The sequence below is a fragment of the Ochotona curzoniae genome, unplaced genomic scaffold (genome assembly GCF_017591425.1).
Source record: "Ochotona curzoniae isolate NIBS_2020 unplaced genomic scaffold, NIBS_Ocur_1.0 contig_2754, whole genome shotgun sequence".
In the NCBI taxonomy this organism is placed as follows: domain Eukaryota; kingdom Metazoa; phylum Chordata; class Mammalia; order Lagomorpha; family Ochotonidae; genus Ochotona; species Ochotona curzoniae.
This window is the reverse complement of record NW_024465582.1, coordinates 28,897,101-28,911,857: the sequence shown is the minus strand read 5'-3', so window position 1 is coordinate 28,911,857 and position 14,757 is coordinate 28,897,101. Positions and strand designations below refer to the sequence as shown.

The window sequence follows — 14,757 nt, the reverse complement described above, 5'->3', positions numbered from 1 at the left end:
AGTGAAGATTTTTGCAATTTGGTTCAATGATGGTAGAAAAATCTTTTGATTTACCCTGCACTTTATAAAATTCATGAACAAAACACATTAGTTCTAACAACACTGGGGACATAATTTAGCTGTTGCAATCTACTCATACCTAAATATACTGGTCTGAAAAAATTCACAATAAATCTGCCTTTTGGTCATGAGTTCTAATCTTGTCACTGAATATTACACAGTCAATGTCATTGTTTTCTAGCTAGTCTTTTTTTTATAGAAACAAATTTCACTGCCTTTCTTTCCTAGGAAAAGTAGAAAGTTATTGCAGATTTTGATTTCTTACACATGTTTGCTTAAACTCCTATTGCAGGTGTCTGAAGAAACTTTGCATTCCGGTAATGAAGAAGAGGACCCTTTCCGAGGAATGGAGCCCTATTTGGTCAGGAGACTTTCATGCCGCAACATTCAGCTTCCTCCCCTGGCCTTCAGGCAACTGGAGCAAGCCGACTTGAAAAGTGAGTCCGAGAGCATTCAGAGGCCCACCAGTCTCCCCCTGAAGATCCTACCACTTATTGCCATCACTTCTGCAGACTCCAGTGGGTGAGTGCTATGGTGACATCATTTAAATACGATTTTATTTTTTTATATTTCACACACTGATTGCTTGTTGGTGGTATTTTCAAATTTTTTGTTCTCTGACTTGATTTGAGTGGCCAAGAGTTAATAGTATTTCTAGTGTTTTAAAAAGAAAGTGACATTTTTTTTTCGGGCAGTTATTTTCGTAGGAGACATGTTGATTGAATGATCTTACAGGTGGTGTTGGATATGTTGAGGGTATTCTTGTAAGTATTCAGAAAAAAGCAAACTGTGCTCGTAAAATTAATATTGGCCATACCTGTTCATTAGCAGCATTAACAAATGAGAATGAATGGACACATTACCATGTCTGCATACGTACGACAAACAGAAGACAATGCTTATCAATGCGTAATGAATTTAGAATCAAGAAAAGATTGCACTGTAATTAGAATCAAAGGAAGCAGTAGTCATAATCTTGAGCCCAGTAATTTAGCCTTTGACACAATGACATGATGCTTACCAGAATACTGGCTCTGATACTAACATATGGTGACAATAGGAGGATTGTCCTTCCTATTTTTTATAGTTTTGGTCCTTTTATTCTCTTCTTGTTGCTTACTCTTGATTTTTACCCTTGATAGCAATGTCAATAATCTAAAAATTGTGTTAAAAAGTGAGGCCAGTGGGAATATCTGCTCTTTGTTCTTCAGATAAATGCTCTTCAGATGCTGGGTTAGAAAAAGAGAGAAAAAAAGTGGAGGAAGCCAGTGACCTGTGTAGAAACAGGCTCTTGAGCATTTGTTGAGATCACAAGAACAGGGCAATTAATTATGCTACAAATGTAATGCTCTCTCTTTCTCTGCCAAGTTGTAGGCATCTCTAGAGAAGCTACCTTTTAGAGTTTGTTAATTGTTGTTAGGAAAATACTGCTCCAAAAGCGTGTGTCTGGTAATCCAACCTCAGATGCAGAGTTTTGCTTATGAATTGTTGCTGTAAATCCAAGGGTCTTGTGTTATTAATAGTTGCAAGGAAAATACTACTAAATGGGTAAAATGATAGCAAATTCTCAGCTTGACACAATGCACCTAGGAGGCGAGTGTTGCAGGCTTTGATGGTGACCAGTGTGTATGAAGAATATGACATGCCGATCAAGGCAGCTTGACTTGAGTGACTCTAGAACAGGCTGCCCTCCTCCAATGATCTCCCCCTCTCTGAGATTAACATCACTGCTGTTCATTTGGGTAGAGGACACGATTCACAAGTACCGGATGTGCCAAGAGTTGCCAAGACCATCCCAAGATTTATTGAATTATTTCAGAAAACTCTGAAGTCACCCAACAGTCACATTGATGACAATGATTTATTACAGAAAAATAAAAGCTTCAAGACAAAATCAGCTAAGGGAGAAATGCCTGTGACAAAATCTGGAGGCAAATGGATAGCAGCTTCCAAGGGTCCCTTTCTCAGTGGAGTAAGACACACCCACAATGAGTGCTGACAACATTGTGAAGTGTTTTCACCAACGATGTCTTTGGCTAGTGAAGCCTGTTCGGTACGCTCTACCTGGTAGCATGTGTCAGAATTCCAGATGCCCAGAAAGAAAGTAGGCATTACTTTATGTTAGCATAAACCACATCGTTTGCACAAACAGTACAGGCACAGTGAACCACTCTGCCAGTGAAGGTGTTGTGGAAGTACTCCTGAAACCCAATTCTGGGTTTAACAGTTAGAGGCCCATGTTGTCCTTTCGTCAGCACACTGCTTTCCTTTGAATCCTTATCATGCTTCCTGCAAATTTGAGGAAGAATGAGTTAAAATTAAACTAAGGTAAGACCCTGCTGTGTTCAATTATCTTGGCTAGCTCAGAAAATTGGGTAACTAAACATGGTTTCTCATTTCAAGTTTACACGTCCTTGGAAGAAAATGGTGCTGTTTATTTAATATTATCTCTATGTAGTTGGATAATGTGTATAATTAAAAATCTCAGGTAAAAGCTAAGCTTATTTAATTAAATTTGAGTGAGTTGTTGAAACCAAATAAATAGTCTCCAAGCGCCAGGAAACTTTATGATTTGAGCTTATCTGTACTGTGGCACTTCTATATCTTAACAAAAATCAAAAATCAAGTGTGAGCAATATTGTGTTTCAGTTCATGGATTAGATACCTATCAGGGCTGCATTTGTCTTCCAAAAAGAGGAAGGGGTTTTGTGTCAGCAGTATTCATTGATGAGAATGGCTCATCATCAATAACAACAACAAGAAAAACACAAACAAGAACAAAGATTAAGGACATATTAAAGGAACTGCCTTTAGGAATTCCTTAGGAAGGAAAGAACAATTTGTGAGCTGAATACTGAGAGGTAGAGGATTCAGCAGTATAGCTTGGTGGAGTATCCAGAGGTTACATTCTGTAGCCATTTAAGTGAATGGAGATTCCCAGAGACCTTCACAGCTATCACAAACAGCTATTTGACTTCAGCTAAGTGACCTCCAACTCAACTCATGAATAAAGGCCAGTCAGTCCTTCGGTCCCCCTGTAAAACTATCCCTTATTAATTGCAAACCTTTGATGATGAGAGATACTTTTCATGTACTTTGGATGCATTTTCACTTCTTTGCATCAGTTTTTGCTGTTTTTATTCTGGTGGAATTTTAACCATATAGTTACTTTGTCAATTGTCAGAAAATGAGTCCAAAGTTATGTTTCATTCTTTTGGAAACCACAGTGCAGCCCTAAGAATAATTGTTTTCCAAGATGAATTTGGCTTGCAAAATGAGTATTATGAATGGCTGCTGTTACCGCCTTCAAAAACCATCGGGGTCAAGAGAATAAGTTGGAGAGAGATTTTCCTTAGTGCTTTTGTAATTCTACTTTATGCTTTTCCCCTGTGTACCATGAACATGGGCACGTAGACACTAGGCTGTTAGAGGGTATATATCGGGATTTTGTAACCGTTAGAAACTGGAGCACAAAATATTTTTAGTTGTTAAAATTTGGTATATAGACATCTTAAGTTCATCTACCAGTTGGTTTTGCTCAGAGAGTAGCATCACTCAGGATTTGTGGCTGTTTGCTGGCCCCCTGACAGAAGAGAGAAAGCTATGGCTCACAATGATAAGAAGTTGGCCAAGAACTAGTGTGGAATGTCATACCTTTCCATTTTGCCCTCCCAAATAATTTTGCATTTAGTTTCATTATGAAACATTTGAAACTGACACAAATTACATAGGGTAAAAGAAGTACAAATTTGGGGTAAGTTTCACGGATTTGTATACTCATCTCATCACCATTGTATCTCCTTACTGTTGTCACTAACACTTTCCTTATCTGGGCTTCAACACAAAATGGTATTATACTGTAAGAATTCTTAGTTTCTGATTTCTATCACTTGAAAAAATATTATCTATGTTGGACTGCTTATCATCTGTTCTTTTTATTGTATGTGAATATTGTGTGAATATGCTTTCATGTGCTTAACTTCCCTGTCTGCTGGATGGACATTGAGCTGCTGTTTCTAGTTCAGTGGTATTATGTGTGCAAAATTTGAAGACAGGTCTTTTTATGAGCCTATGCACTAAGTTCTCTTGGATATATTCCTAGGAGTAGGAATTTATGAATTGTAGGTAGGCTACATTTTTGTTGTTGTTGCCGTTTGTTGGTTTTGTTTTCTTTTTGCTTAGTGTTAACCATTTGCCACAGTGATATATGTGGTGTTTTCCCCTCCTACCAGCAACATGTGGGTTTACCATTGTCCTACAACTTCACCAGCACTTGTTATTTTCAGGTTTTGTACATTTAGTCATTCTGGTGAGTTATAGTGCTATCTTGCTGTGATTTAAGTTAATATTTGCCTGATCAGTAGTAATATTAATTATCTTTTTAATATGTTATTGAACATTTGTATAATGTTCTTTTTGTTTTACTAATAAAAATATTTTCCATGTTTTTACTATTCCTTTCTGCAAGTTCTTTCTTCTTGTCATTAGTCTTTTGTGTTTATATGTATATGTTTTATATTTGTGCATATGTATATATGTGTATGTTTTATGTGCATATATATACATATATATAAGGTAAGTATTGTTTAGTGAATGTTTTCATTCAATTGGCAGCTTCCTCTTTTCTTTAATTTTACTTTTAATATGTTAGGAATCCTAAGGAACCACTGTGTGTGTGTGTGTGTGTGTGTGTGTGTGTGTGTGTGTGTGTGTGTGTAGGGGAAATGTCACCTATATAGGCCAGGGAAATAAGGATAAAAGACCCAAAGAAGCAATGGAAAAGAAAAAACAGAAATAGTCAGAGAAAAGGGAATGGAAACAGCGAAAAGGACAAGCGTGCAACCAGTAGGGTGGCGACAGAAAATGGGAAGCACAGCTGTAGGGCAGTTTTCCTTGGTGACAAGGACAATTGGTCTCTTGAGTATTGACTGGTAGAAAATAGGATATCCAAGCACTGAGGTACCAAAGGGAAGATGGGAGTGAACTGACAGAATGTTTGTGCTGGCTGACAGCAGGGCAGCGTGTGGTCAAGAACAGATGCTGTAGCTATAGTCCGTGTGAATTCGAGTTCTACCTTACAACTTACTGGCCATATCACCTTTGAAATTGAATTACTCCAAGTTTCCAACTTTACAAAGGCAAAAATGGGAATAAGGAGATAGCCATCTCAACAGTTTTTCTAAAGATAATATACATGGTACTAGTTTGGGCATACTGTTAAGTGCTTAATATCTAACACCAGCTGCTATGCTTACAACGGGAAATTTTGGAACAAACCATATTGCTTGTTGTGTAGATAGTGTTGGTGGCCTCACTAGAATTGGATTCAAAGATCCTCTGCCATCTCCTGAGACAGGAATGAGAGCTCTGGCAGATCTAAGAATCAGACCTTTGTTCCTCATTCAGAAAGTCGCTGTTATGTATATGCCACTTTAGTGTTGAGGAAATCTTGATCTCACTTCTGGCGTCATTCCACAGATATGCTCTGATTCTGAATGCTGTCCATTTGTGTTTGGCATAGAAATGGAGAACTCTGTTACTCTGCTTCATGTTTCTGTATTTGTCTGCTGACTTCTAAACTTCTTCCTGTTCAGAATCTCCAGAACTTTGGAATTTACTTTGGTCCCAGCTTAGGCACTGATTTATGTTCCCTGGGTTTTCCATGTCCTCTCAGGCTCCCTATGGAGGGTTGAACTTGCTACATTTGTGGAAATTGCTCCCTGCACTTTGAGAAGTAGTGGGATGAGGGAAAGCTTAGGGGAGGCACCATTAAGTCATTCCAGTTCTGCTTCACTGCGACACTGACTATATTAAATGAGAGCCAAGGAGCATGGTGTTCCCTTGTGGCATGATGACACACCTCTGGATGGATGGATCTGCAGAGATGTGCGTGGGTTGGGAATATTGCACATACTTTTTCTTCACTAGTGTCTTGTAATCTGTCTGCAGAAGTACACTGTGTGCATTTATATCTCTAAGTCTTATTAAAAGAAGAAAATGAAAAGAGTTTAAAGGGAAAAAGTGGCCACTCTTGGGTACAAATCTAAGTAGTCACAGAGGAGATGGACTACTTTAGTTATAGGAGATTTCATTTTATGAGAATCTTCTAGAACTATTTCCATGAATTATCTCTCATTCACAGAGGAGCTGGTTCCAGATGTCGGTTAGACGCTGGATCCTTTGATCAAGCACTCATCATCTAGTTATTGAATACACACAAAGACTACATTAGAATATATGTGAGCAAAGGAAACTTGCAGCATTTTGTTACTAAGTCACAATCCACATGAAAAAGTAACAGGAAAAAAAAAATATCCCAGAATACTGATTAAAGCAGTTACATCTGATTTCTTCAAATTTGATGTGTTAAGATTAGGATAAAGCAAGCCTTGCATTTTACATATTTAAAATATTTCAGATATATGGATTTATGGAGCTTGGGGATTGGGTTTTATAGTCTAAGCACAAAGCTTGTCCTTTCATATTGAATATATGTTCAAGTTTCAAGAGATTTGTGTGATATGTTCTTATTGAATGTTATGTGGAAGATCTATAACATTCTAGGCAAGCTTCTCTGGATTGAAAATGGAATACACATTTGTTTGTGAAATGTTCACTGAAACTATAATATTTTGAAATATTTGCTATTTTAAAATTATTTACTCTGGGTGCTGGTTTGTCCCCTGGTTGCTCCTGGGAAAAACAATGGAAGATGGCCATTGTTCTTGGTCCCCAGCTACCCATGTGGGAGACGTGGGTGAAGCTCTTGGCTGTTACCTTCAGTCTAACTCCATGCTGGCTGTTCAGGTCACTTGGCAATACACACGTGGGTGGAAGATCTGTTTCTGCCTCAACTCTGGCCTTCAAATAAATGAATAAATTTTTTCTTCTTTATAAAATATTTTTTATAAAATATTTTATTTATAAATTTTATTTTTAAAATATTTATTTATTATTTTTATGGCACAATTGAGTAAGCTCTGGGATTTCCATTCCTCTCTGTCCCCAGATTCCCTCCCCCATGAATTTTCCCTATATTATTAGGTATGGACAATGGCAGAGAGCCAGCATTCTATTATCAAGATATATTTAACAGTTTCGTTGGGAGTCCATCCTTGGTTTAGAAGTAGAGATGCTAACTGTATTGTATCTTCACATCTGAATATGACAGTCTCTATTATACAGTTACTCTATATCCCCTTAAATAAAAAGCCATAAAACAAAATCAACGACAGGAAGAAAATTTTTTTAAAAATCACATGAAATTAAATAACATGCTTCTGAAAGACCAATGTGTCACTGGAGAAATGAAAAATAAAATAAAAACCATTCTTGACGAAAATGATGCTATTGTATGACCAATGGTTCAGTGAGGAAATTAATAGGAAAAAGAAACATTTTGAATGAATGAAAATAAAAACAAAATATCAAAACTCATGAGATGAAGCAAAAACTGTATTGAAAGGGCTATTGATCTTTTAATTTTCCTGAAGGTTGTATCAGAGGGAGCATGCATTTTTGCTGTTGGGGTTGACTTATTTCACTGAGCATAATCATCTCTAGTTAGTATCATTTAGTTGCAAATGGTAGATTTTCGTTCTTTACAGTGGCTGAGTAGTATTCCATGGAGTAGATGTACCACTGCTTCTTTATCCACTCCTCTTTGGACAGGCATCTGGATTGTTTCCATGTATTTGTTATATAGATTGTGCTGCTGTGAAAATAGGATTACAGACTCCTTCTCATATGTAGGTTTAATTTCCTTTGAATGTGTTACTAGAAGTGGGATAACTAGGTCATATGGCAGATCAATTTTTAGTTCTCTTAGCACTCTCCATACTGATTTCCACAGTGGTTGTACTGGCCTACACTCCCACCAGCAGTAAAGGAGGGTAACATTTTTGCTATATCCACACCAGCAGATATTGTTAGTATTCTGAAAGTAGAACAACCTTACTGGGGTTAGGTGGAATCTCAATGTGGTTTTCATAGCTAGGCAACCTGAGCATCTTTTCATATGTCTACTAGCCTTTTGAATTTGTTGTTTTGAAAAAAATGTTCATTTCCTTTGCCATTTTCTTCATAGGGTTGTTTGTTTTGCTGTTTTTGAGTTTCTAAAACTCTTTGCAAATCCTGGATCTCAACCGCCTATGTGTTGTGCAGTGTGTAAAGATTTACTCCCATTTGCTTCTTCACTTTGTTGATCATTTCCTTTGTTGTACAGAAGCTTCTTAGTTTGCTGCAGTCCTTTTTGTTTTGCCTTTAATTGCCTGTGCTTTTTGTGACTTTCTAAAACATTACCTATACCTATATCTTGTGGAATGCTTCCTATGTTTTCCTTTAATAGTTCGATGGTTTGTGGGTGCAGATTTAGGTCCTTGATCCATTTAGACCTGATTTTTGTGTAAAGTGACAGGTAGGGTTCTTTGAAAAGCTATGTTTTCAATAAGCTTGAATAAGCATACTAAATAAAATAAACTGGATTGCTTTCTACTTGCTTGATTTAAATGTGGTCTAATAAATACACGGTGTTTGCTTAAATTTCTCAGGACACCCACATTTTGTTTCTGAAGCATTTGGTTGGATTTTCTCAAACCCAGCTTTACTTTTGCTTTATGATTTGTGACTTTCAATATTAAAATTAGATTCTCAGCAAAATAAAACATTTCATTCTTACCATATAATTTCTTGATGAATACCATCTTATTTCCATAGTCAGCAACTCTGGAAATAGCATTCTTTAATCTAATCCTAAGTAAGCAATAAAAAACACGGACAATTTTTGCTTACACATGATGAACTCTCTGAAGATTTTGAGATATTTGCTATGCCCCCAATTTTCAAAATAACCAGATAGTTAACAGAGTTTCTTTTTAATATTGTTTCCTTCCTGCTAGGCCTCCTGGCATCTTCGTTTTGGATATGCTAGGTGAACTAATGACGCATAATAATACTTTACATCTGTGGGTTTATATACTGGCAGATACCAGGGGAGAGATGACTCTGTAAGTCAGTAATATCCACTTCACCATGCTCCTGTGTCCTTTTTGTTTTGTTTTAATAATGTTTCATCTATATATTTTTTTAAAGATTTATTTTTATTATTTTTTCTATTGAAAAGGCGGATATACAGAGGGGAGAGATAGAGAGGAAGATCTTCCGTCCAATGATTCACTCCCCAAGTGAGCGCAACGGGCCGATACTATGCCAATCTGAAGCCAGGAGCCTCTTCCGGGTCTCCCACGCGGGTGCAGGGTCCCAAGGTTTTTGGGCCGTCCTCGACTGCTTTTCCCTGGCCACAGGCAGGGAGCTGGAAGGGAAGCGGGGTTGCCGGGATAGAACCGGTGCCCACATGGGATCCCGGGCGTGCAAGGCGAGGACCCCAACCACTGCGCCAGCGCGCCGGGCCCTTCATCTATATTTTTTAAATATTTGAGCAGAAGGCATAAATTGAAAGAGAGGGATCTCACATGTGCTGGTTCACTTCCCAAATGCCCGAGACATCTGTAGTCGAGGTATGCCCAACTCAGGAACCTGGAACTCAGTTTGTGTCTCCCATAGAGCTGGCAGGAATTCAAGCACTTGAGCCATCACCTGCTTCCACTGAGTGTGTGCAGTAGGGGAAGCTGGAATGGGTTTTAACCCAAACACTCCACTGTTTTGCGGTATAGGCAAAACCAAACTGATTCTGAACCACTACACTAAATTCCCAACAAAAAAATATATGCTGGATAGCAGAGATCTTCGATGTCAATTATGTAATGACACCTGAGAGAGATGACATATTGTCTTCATTTCTAGATGGTGTTCATCCCAGGATGTTCAGACTTTTATCACAATGTGATTCATAAATTAAACACACACACTTCTACATGCATATCACTTAAAAATATTTATTTGTTTTTTATTGCAATGTAAGATAAACAGAGAGGAAAAGAGACAGAGAAGAAGATCTTTCTTCCTATGATTCACTCCCAAAGTGACTGCAAGGTTCAGAACTGCACCCATCCAAAGCCAGGAGCCAGGAGCCAGGAACTTTTTCTGGGTCTCCCACATGGGTGCAGGGTCCCAAGGTTTGGACCGTTCTCAACTACTCTCCCAGGCCACAAGCAAGGAGCTGGATGGGAAGCAGCGCTGCCAGGGATTAAAACCAATGCCGCTATGGGATCCCTGTGTGTTCAAGGCAAGGACATTAGCCCTAGGCCATTGCGCCAGCTCCACATACATATCTTGATGTATAGAAGCTATATAGAGAGTCCTAAAACCCTAGAATGCATAAGAAATATAAAGCATATCATTTATAATATATGAATGACATTTAAAATATGGACTTGACCACATAAGATTTTATACTTCAGCAACAACTTCCTGGGACTCTCCCCTCTTTTTTTCCATGTTTTTTGAGTATTGCACCTTCTTACTGCTGCTTTCCTGTGTCTTAGTAACCACGTCCCTGTGACTTTCTTCTTGCATCATTGCTTCTTTCAAATTTATTCCATTTTCTTTTTCATTTCTTGAAGTTATACATTTCCACATATTACACAACTGAAGTAGAAGAATGTGAACAGGCAATATTGGTAAACATGTCTGTCTCTACCATCATGTCATGGCCATGGATAAATATATTCCACAAAGCTCTTGGAGAAATGAAACAAGACACTTGTTTTGATGCAATTTAGGAGTTGTGCATGGTTTTCCCATAATACATGTTTACCTGTTTTAAGATTTATTTATTTATTTGAAAATGAGTTATAGAGAGTAATTGGAGCTGGACCAGTTCAGATCCAAGAGCCAGGAGGTTTGTCCAATTCTCCCACATGGGTGCCAAGGCCCAAGCTCTTTCGGCCATCCTTTGCAGCTTTTCTGGACACCTTAGCAGAGCTTGGGATCAAAGGTAGAGCAGCCAGGACTAGAAACAGTGCCCATATGGTATGTCAGCACTGCAGGTGGTGGTTTTACCCAGTATACCACAGTGCTGTCCACTATAAAGCATGTTTCCCATGAAACTTGAAGATCCTTCATATATGCAATTATGCACTTTCAGGTTTTTTGCAAGAGAATTATTTTTTTAAATATTTATTGATTTTTATTGGAAAGTCTGATTTACACAGAGGAGGGAAGACAGAAAGATCTTCATTCTGCTATTTCACTCCCTAAGTAGAAAAAAGCAGCCAGAACCAAACTGATCAAAAGCAAGGAACCAGGAGCTTCTTTCAGGTATCCCACGCAAGTTCTGGGTCCCAAAGCTTTGGGCTATCCTCAACTGCTTTCCCAGGCTACCGGCAGGGAGCTGGAAGGGAAGTGGAGCAGCCAGAATATGAATCAGTGCCCATATGGGATCTCGGCACATGCAAGGCGAGAACTTTAGCCACTAGGCTACTGCACCTGGCCAAAAGGAAAACAAATTTCCTGTGAGTTTTTAAAAATATCTTGTGTTACCTGCATCCTACAATTCATATCTGTTATTTGCTGTGTTTTGCGCTATGCCCTGGAAACAGAAGGCTTAATAAGACAGAAATAGCTTCTGCCTTCACAGAATATAGAAATAAGGGTAACAAATATGCAAGAAAACACATACGGTATTATTACATTTAATGTGCAAGTATGATTGAAGTAATAGGGAACAACAGAGGAGAACTCTGAAGAACAAACCTGTTTGAGCTTCTGAGAAACTGGACTTGAGCTGATTCCTGAAAGATGGTATTAGACAGTGAGAACAGTTGAAACAAAGTCCCGGGACAAGATAAATTATAAATTAAGATAGCATGCTACAGCAGTTACTGCTGATAGTAGTTACCATGAACTTTGGGTGTCACCCATATGTGAAACTTCAGGATGTTTTTCAGTAGCATTAATCAACCAAAGTGTAAGCTCTGAGAAGGCAACCAGCTGGATTGGTGAAAAATTGAAAAAGCGAAGTAAATGGGGCAAGGATTTGAAGGCATTTGCAAGAATGGCAAAGAAGCAAGGAATCCTGGTAACTAGTATGAGCTTGTGAATAAGAGAATGTAAAAAATAATATCGTATGAAATGTATTCAGAGTCTCTAAAATTCTCTATGACAGTCAGATAAAATTAGAGAAACTGAACACATTGAAAATATACAAAATTACACTTGGAGGATAGAGTGTATGCACTTTATAAGCACTGAAGGTACTTTAACGTGATTCAGAATGTAGAAGGATGTCATCAAAAGTATTATTTCAGCGCAAAAAAAATTAATTAAGGAGGCGAGAAATGTGAGACAACTCCCACATCAGCATTGAAGTTGCCCAGGATAAAAGGACTGGAGATCTTAAGATACTAACAAGGTGGACAGGTTTTAGTGAATGTGGTACAGTGACGAGGAAGTCGATTGGCATAGATGTCAAAGGAGAGGCTTCCAAAATAAAATGGAGAAGTAATGATCAGTAAATTAATGTGAGTAACCAAGAGAGCACCATGTATCCCCTTCCAGGACCCAAGCAGGATATGGAGGGCCACAGCAACTCCCCCTCAATGTACTCCAGGAAACGAGCCAAGATGGAAGGAGGTCAGAATAGGATGTGTCTTTGTTGGTTCAATTGAAGGGTGAGGGAGTGAGAAGTCCATTCCTCCTGGAATAAAGAAGTGTTTCAGACAATCGGAGTAATTTTGGAAATAACAGTGGAAGTTTAGACCAGGGGAAGAAGAAATGCATAGAGTAGCATGAGTCTATTAGTTAACTCTTGAAAAGGCTTGTGATAACTGGGATTAAAACATTTACAACAATTGGTCCTGTTATCCCAGATGGACAGGCATTTATTTAAGGAGCAGGAAGTTGGATCTGATGACTAACAAGTATTAGGAAGACTTGGAGGTGGGCCCAGTCCAGCATTCCTAGCTCTTATAGTATCTACTGGAAATTGTAGCAGCTTGTGTTGTTTGAGGATGCTTTGCTTATACCACATTACTCAGTGGTTTCCATGCTTCTTATAAGCTATGGAATATGGAGACGAATCAATTATTTAAGATTTGTTTATTTTTTATTAGAAAGTCAGATGTACAGAAAGGAGAAGATACAGGGAGGAAGATCTTCTGTCAGCTGCTTCACTTCTCCAGTGGCAGAAATAACCACAGCTGAGCCGATCTGAAACTTCTCCCGCATGGGTGCAGGGTCCCAAAGCTTTGAATTATCCTCCACTGCTTTTCTAGACCTTATACAAGCAGGGAACTTGTTTTAGAAATAGTCATAATAATTTTCCAAGTTATCATAATAAAGTAGGTATTTTGAGTGAGCAGTCAAGTTTTCTGTTTAGAATTTTCTTCCTAAAATGGTCACTGACATGAACACTACTGTTTTCTAAAGTATTGTTAAAAATATTATATTGGGAATTCAAGCATTTTGCCCATTCATTATTCTTGCAAGAGCAGTGGTAACATCAAGAAGGAAATTGAATGCTATGTGAGCAAATACTATTGCAGAAAACGCTTTCCAGGAAATTGCGTGACACTCAGAATCTTACACAACAATTATGCATGTGTACATAATTTCCTCTCCTCTTGGATATGGCTTGCCATTCACAATTGTTAAGCTGTGGCCATTTGTGATCATGTCAAATTTCATCTAATAATATTTGATAGAGTTGCATGGTTGACATCAGAGACTAAAAAGCCTTGACATGATATTTATGCCAGCACAATTTTTTTTATTCTGATCTTTTCTGTGATGTTACCAAGGTCCTATATTTTTGTTTGATTCCAAAACCTATGGAATAGTATTTGTGTCTAGAATTTAACGACTGTATACTACGTTATACTTACAAAATGCCTTGGCGAAGGGTATTAATTATATTCCCCTGAGAACCAAGCACAGAGGACTCCATCTATCTCAGGGAGGAAGGTAAAGGTTAATTGATTTTCAGAAGGTTTCTGCATCAAATAAAAAGTAGATCCTATTCTCCCTTATTTTGGATTATAGCCTCTTATGGTTCTTCCAGGGCACACATGAAAAAATTGATCAGGAAAGTAATTTTAAGTTTATTGTGTCTATATCACTTCTATATAACACAAATAACTTTTTTTTTTCAATTGGAAAAGCAGTGCCTGAGTGGTAGTGAAAAATTCCCATTCGTGGGTAATTATGAAGTCATTAAGAGACCATTTGGACAAATAAATGACAGCATAGAATTAAGTAAAACCTATTGAGAAAAACAAAATGTACAAATATAGTCCTGTTAAAGTTATATTGCTGCAAAAATATATGTTAATGTGTGATGTAGAAATGGGAATTAATGTAAAATATTATTTCTTACACAATAGAATTTTGGCTATTTCCCCTTCTTATTCCTATTAACAAAAATATGCTTATTCAAACAATAAAAATCACATTCATGATTTATTTGTAGTTTTATTTTTAAATGTTTTATTTACATGAGTTTAAAAAATTTCATATATACAGACTTGGGAGCAGAGTGGTACTTCCCACATAACCTTCCCTCTGCCCATTATCCTATCCCGCCTTATCCTTCACCCCCTCTTTTTTCAACCTTTACATTGACATACAATCTTTTGAGTTTTTAATCATGAGCTGACCCCTCAACTAAGTCACGATTTCAACAAAATAGTAAGTAGAGGAACCACTGTTCCTTAAGGTTATAGATAAAGGCTGGAACAATAATCACCTCTCAAAAGATCAATTCCTCTTATATATATGTCACTCTTTGTAACTCTGTATATC

At 37.7% G+C, this 14,757-nt stretch overlaps 1 protein-coding gene across 1 annotated transcript in view; it reads left to right on the top strand.

Moving 5' to 3' along the window:
* The window catches only part of PDE4D (phosphodiesterase 4D), a 1,371,497-nt gene that overhangs the window by 469,909 nt on the left and 886,831 nt on the right, over window positions 1-14,757 (top strand). Inside the window, exon 3 of the mRNA XM_040977570.1 lies at window positions 353-582. Coding sequence (XP_040833504.1) covers window positions 353-582 — 230 coding nt within the window. The remainder of the gene's footprint in view (window positions 1-352; window positions 583-14,757) is intronic.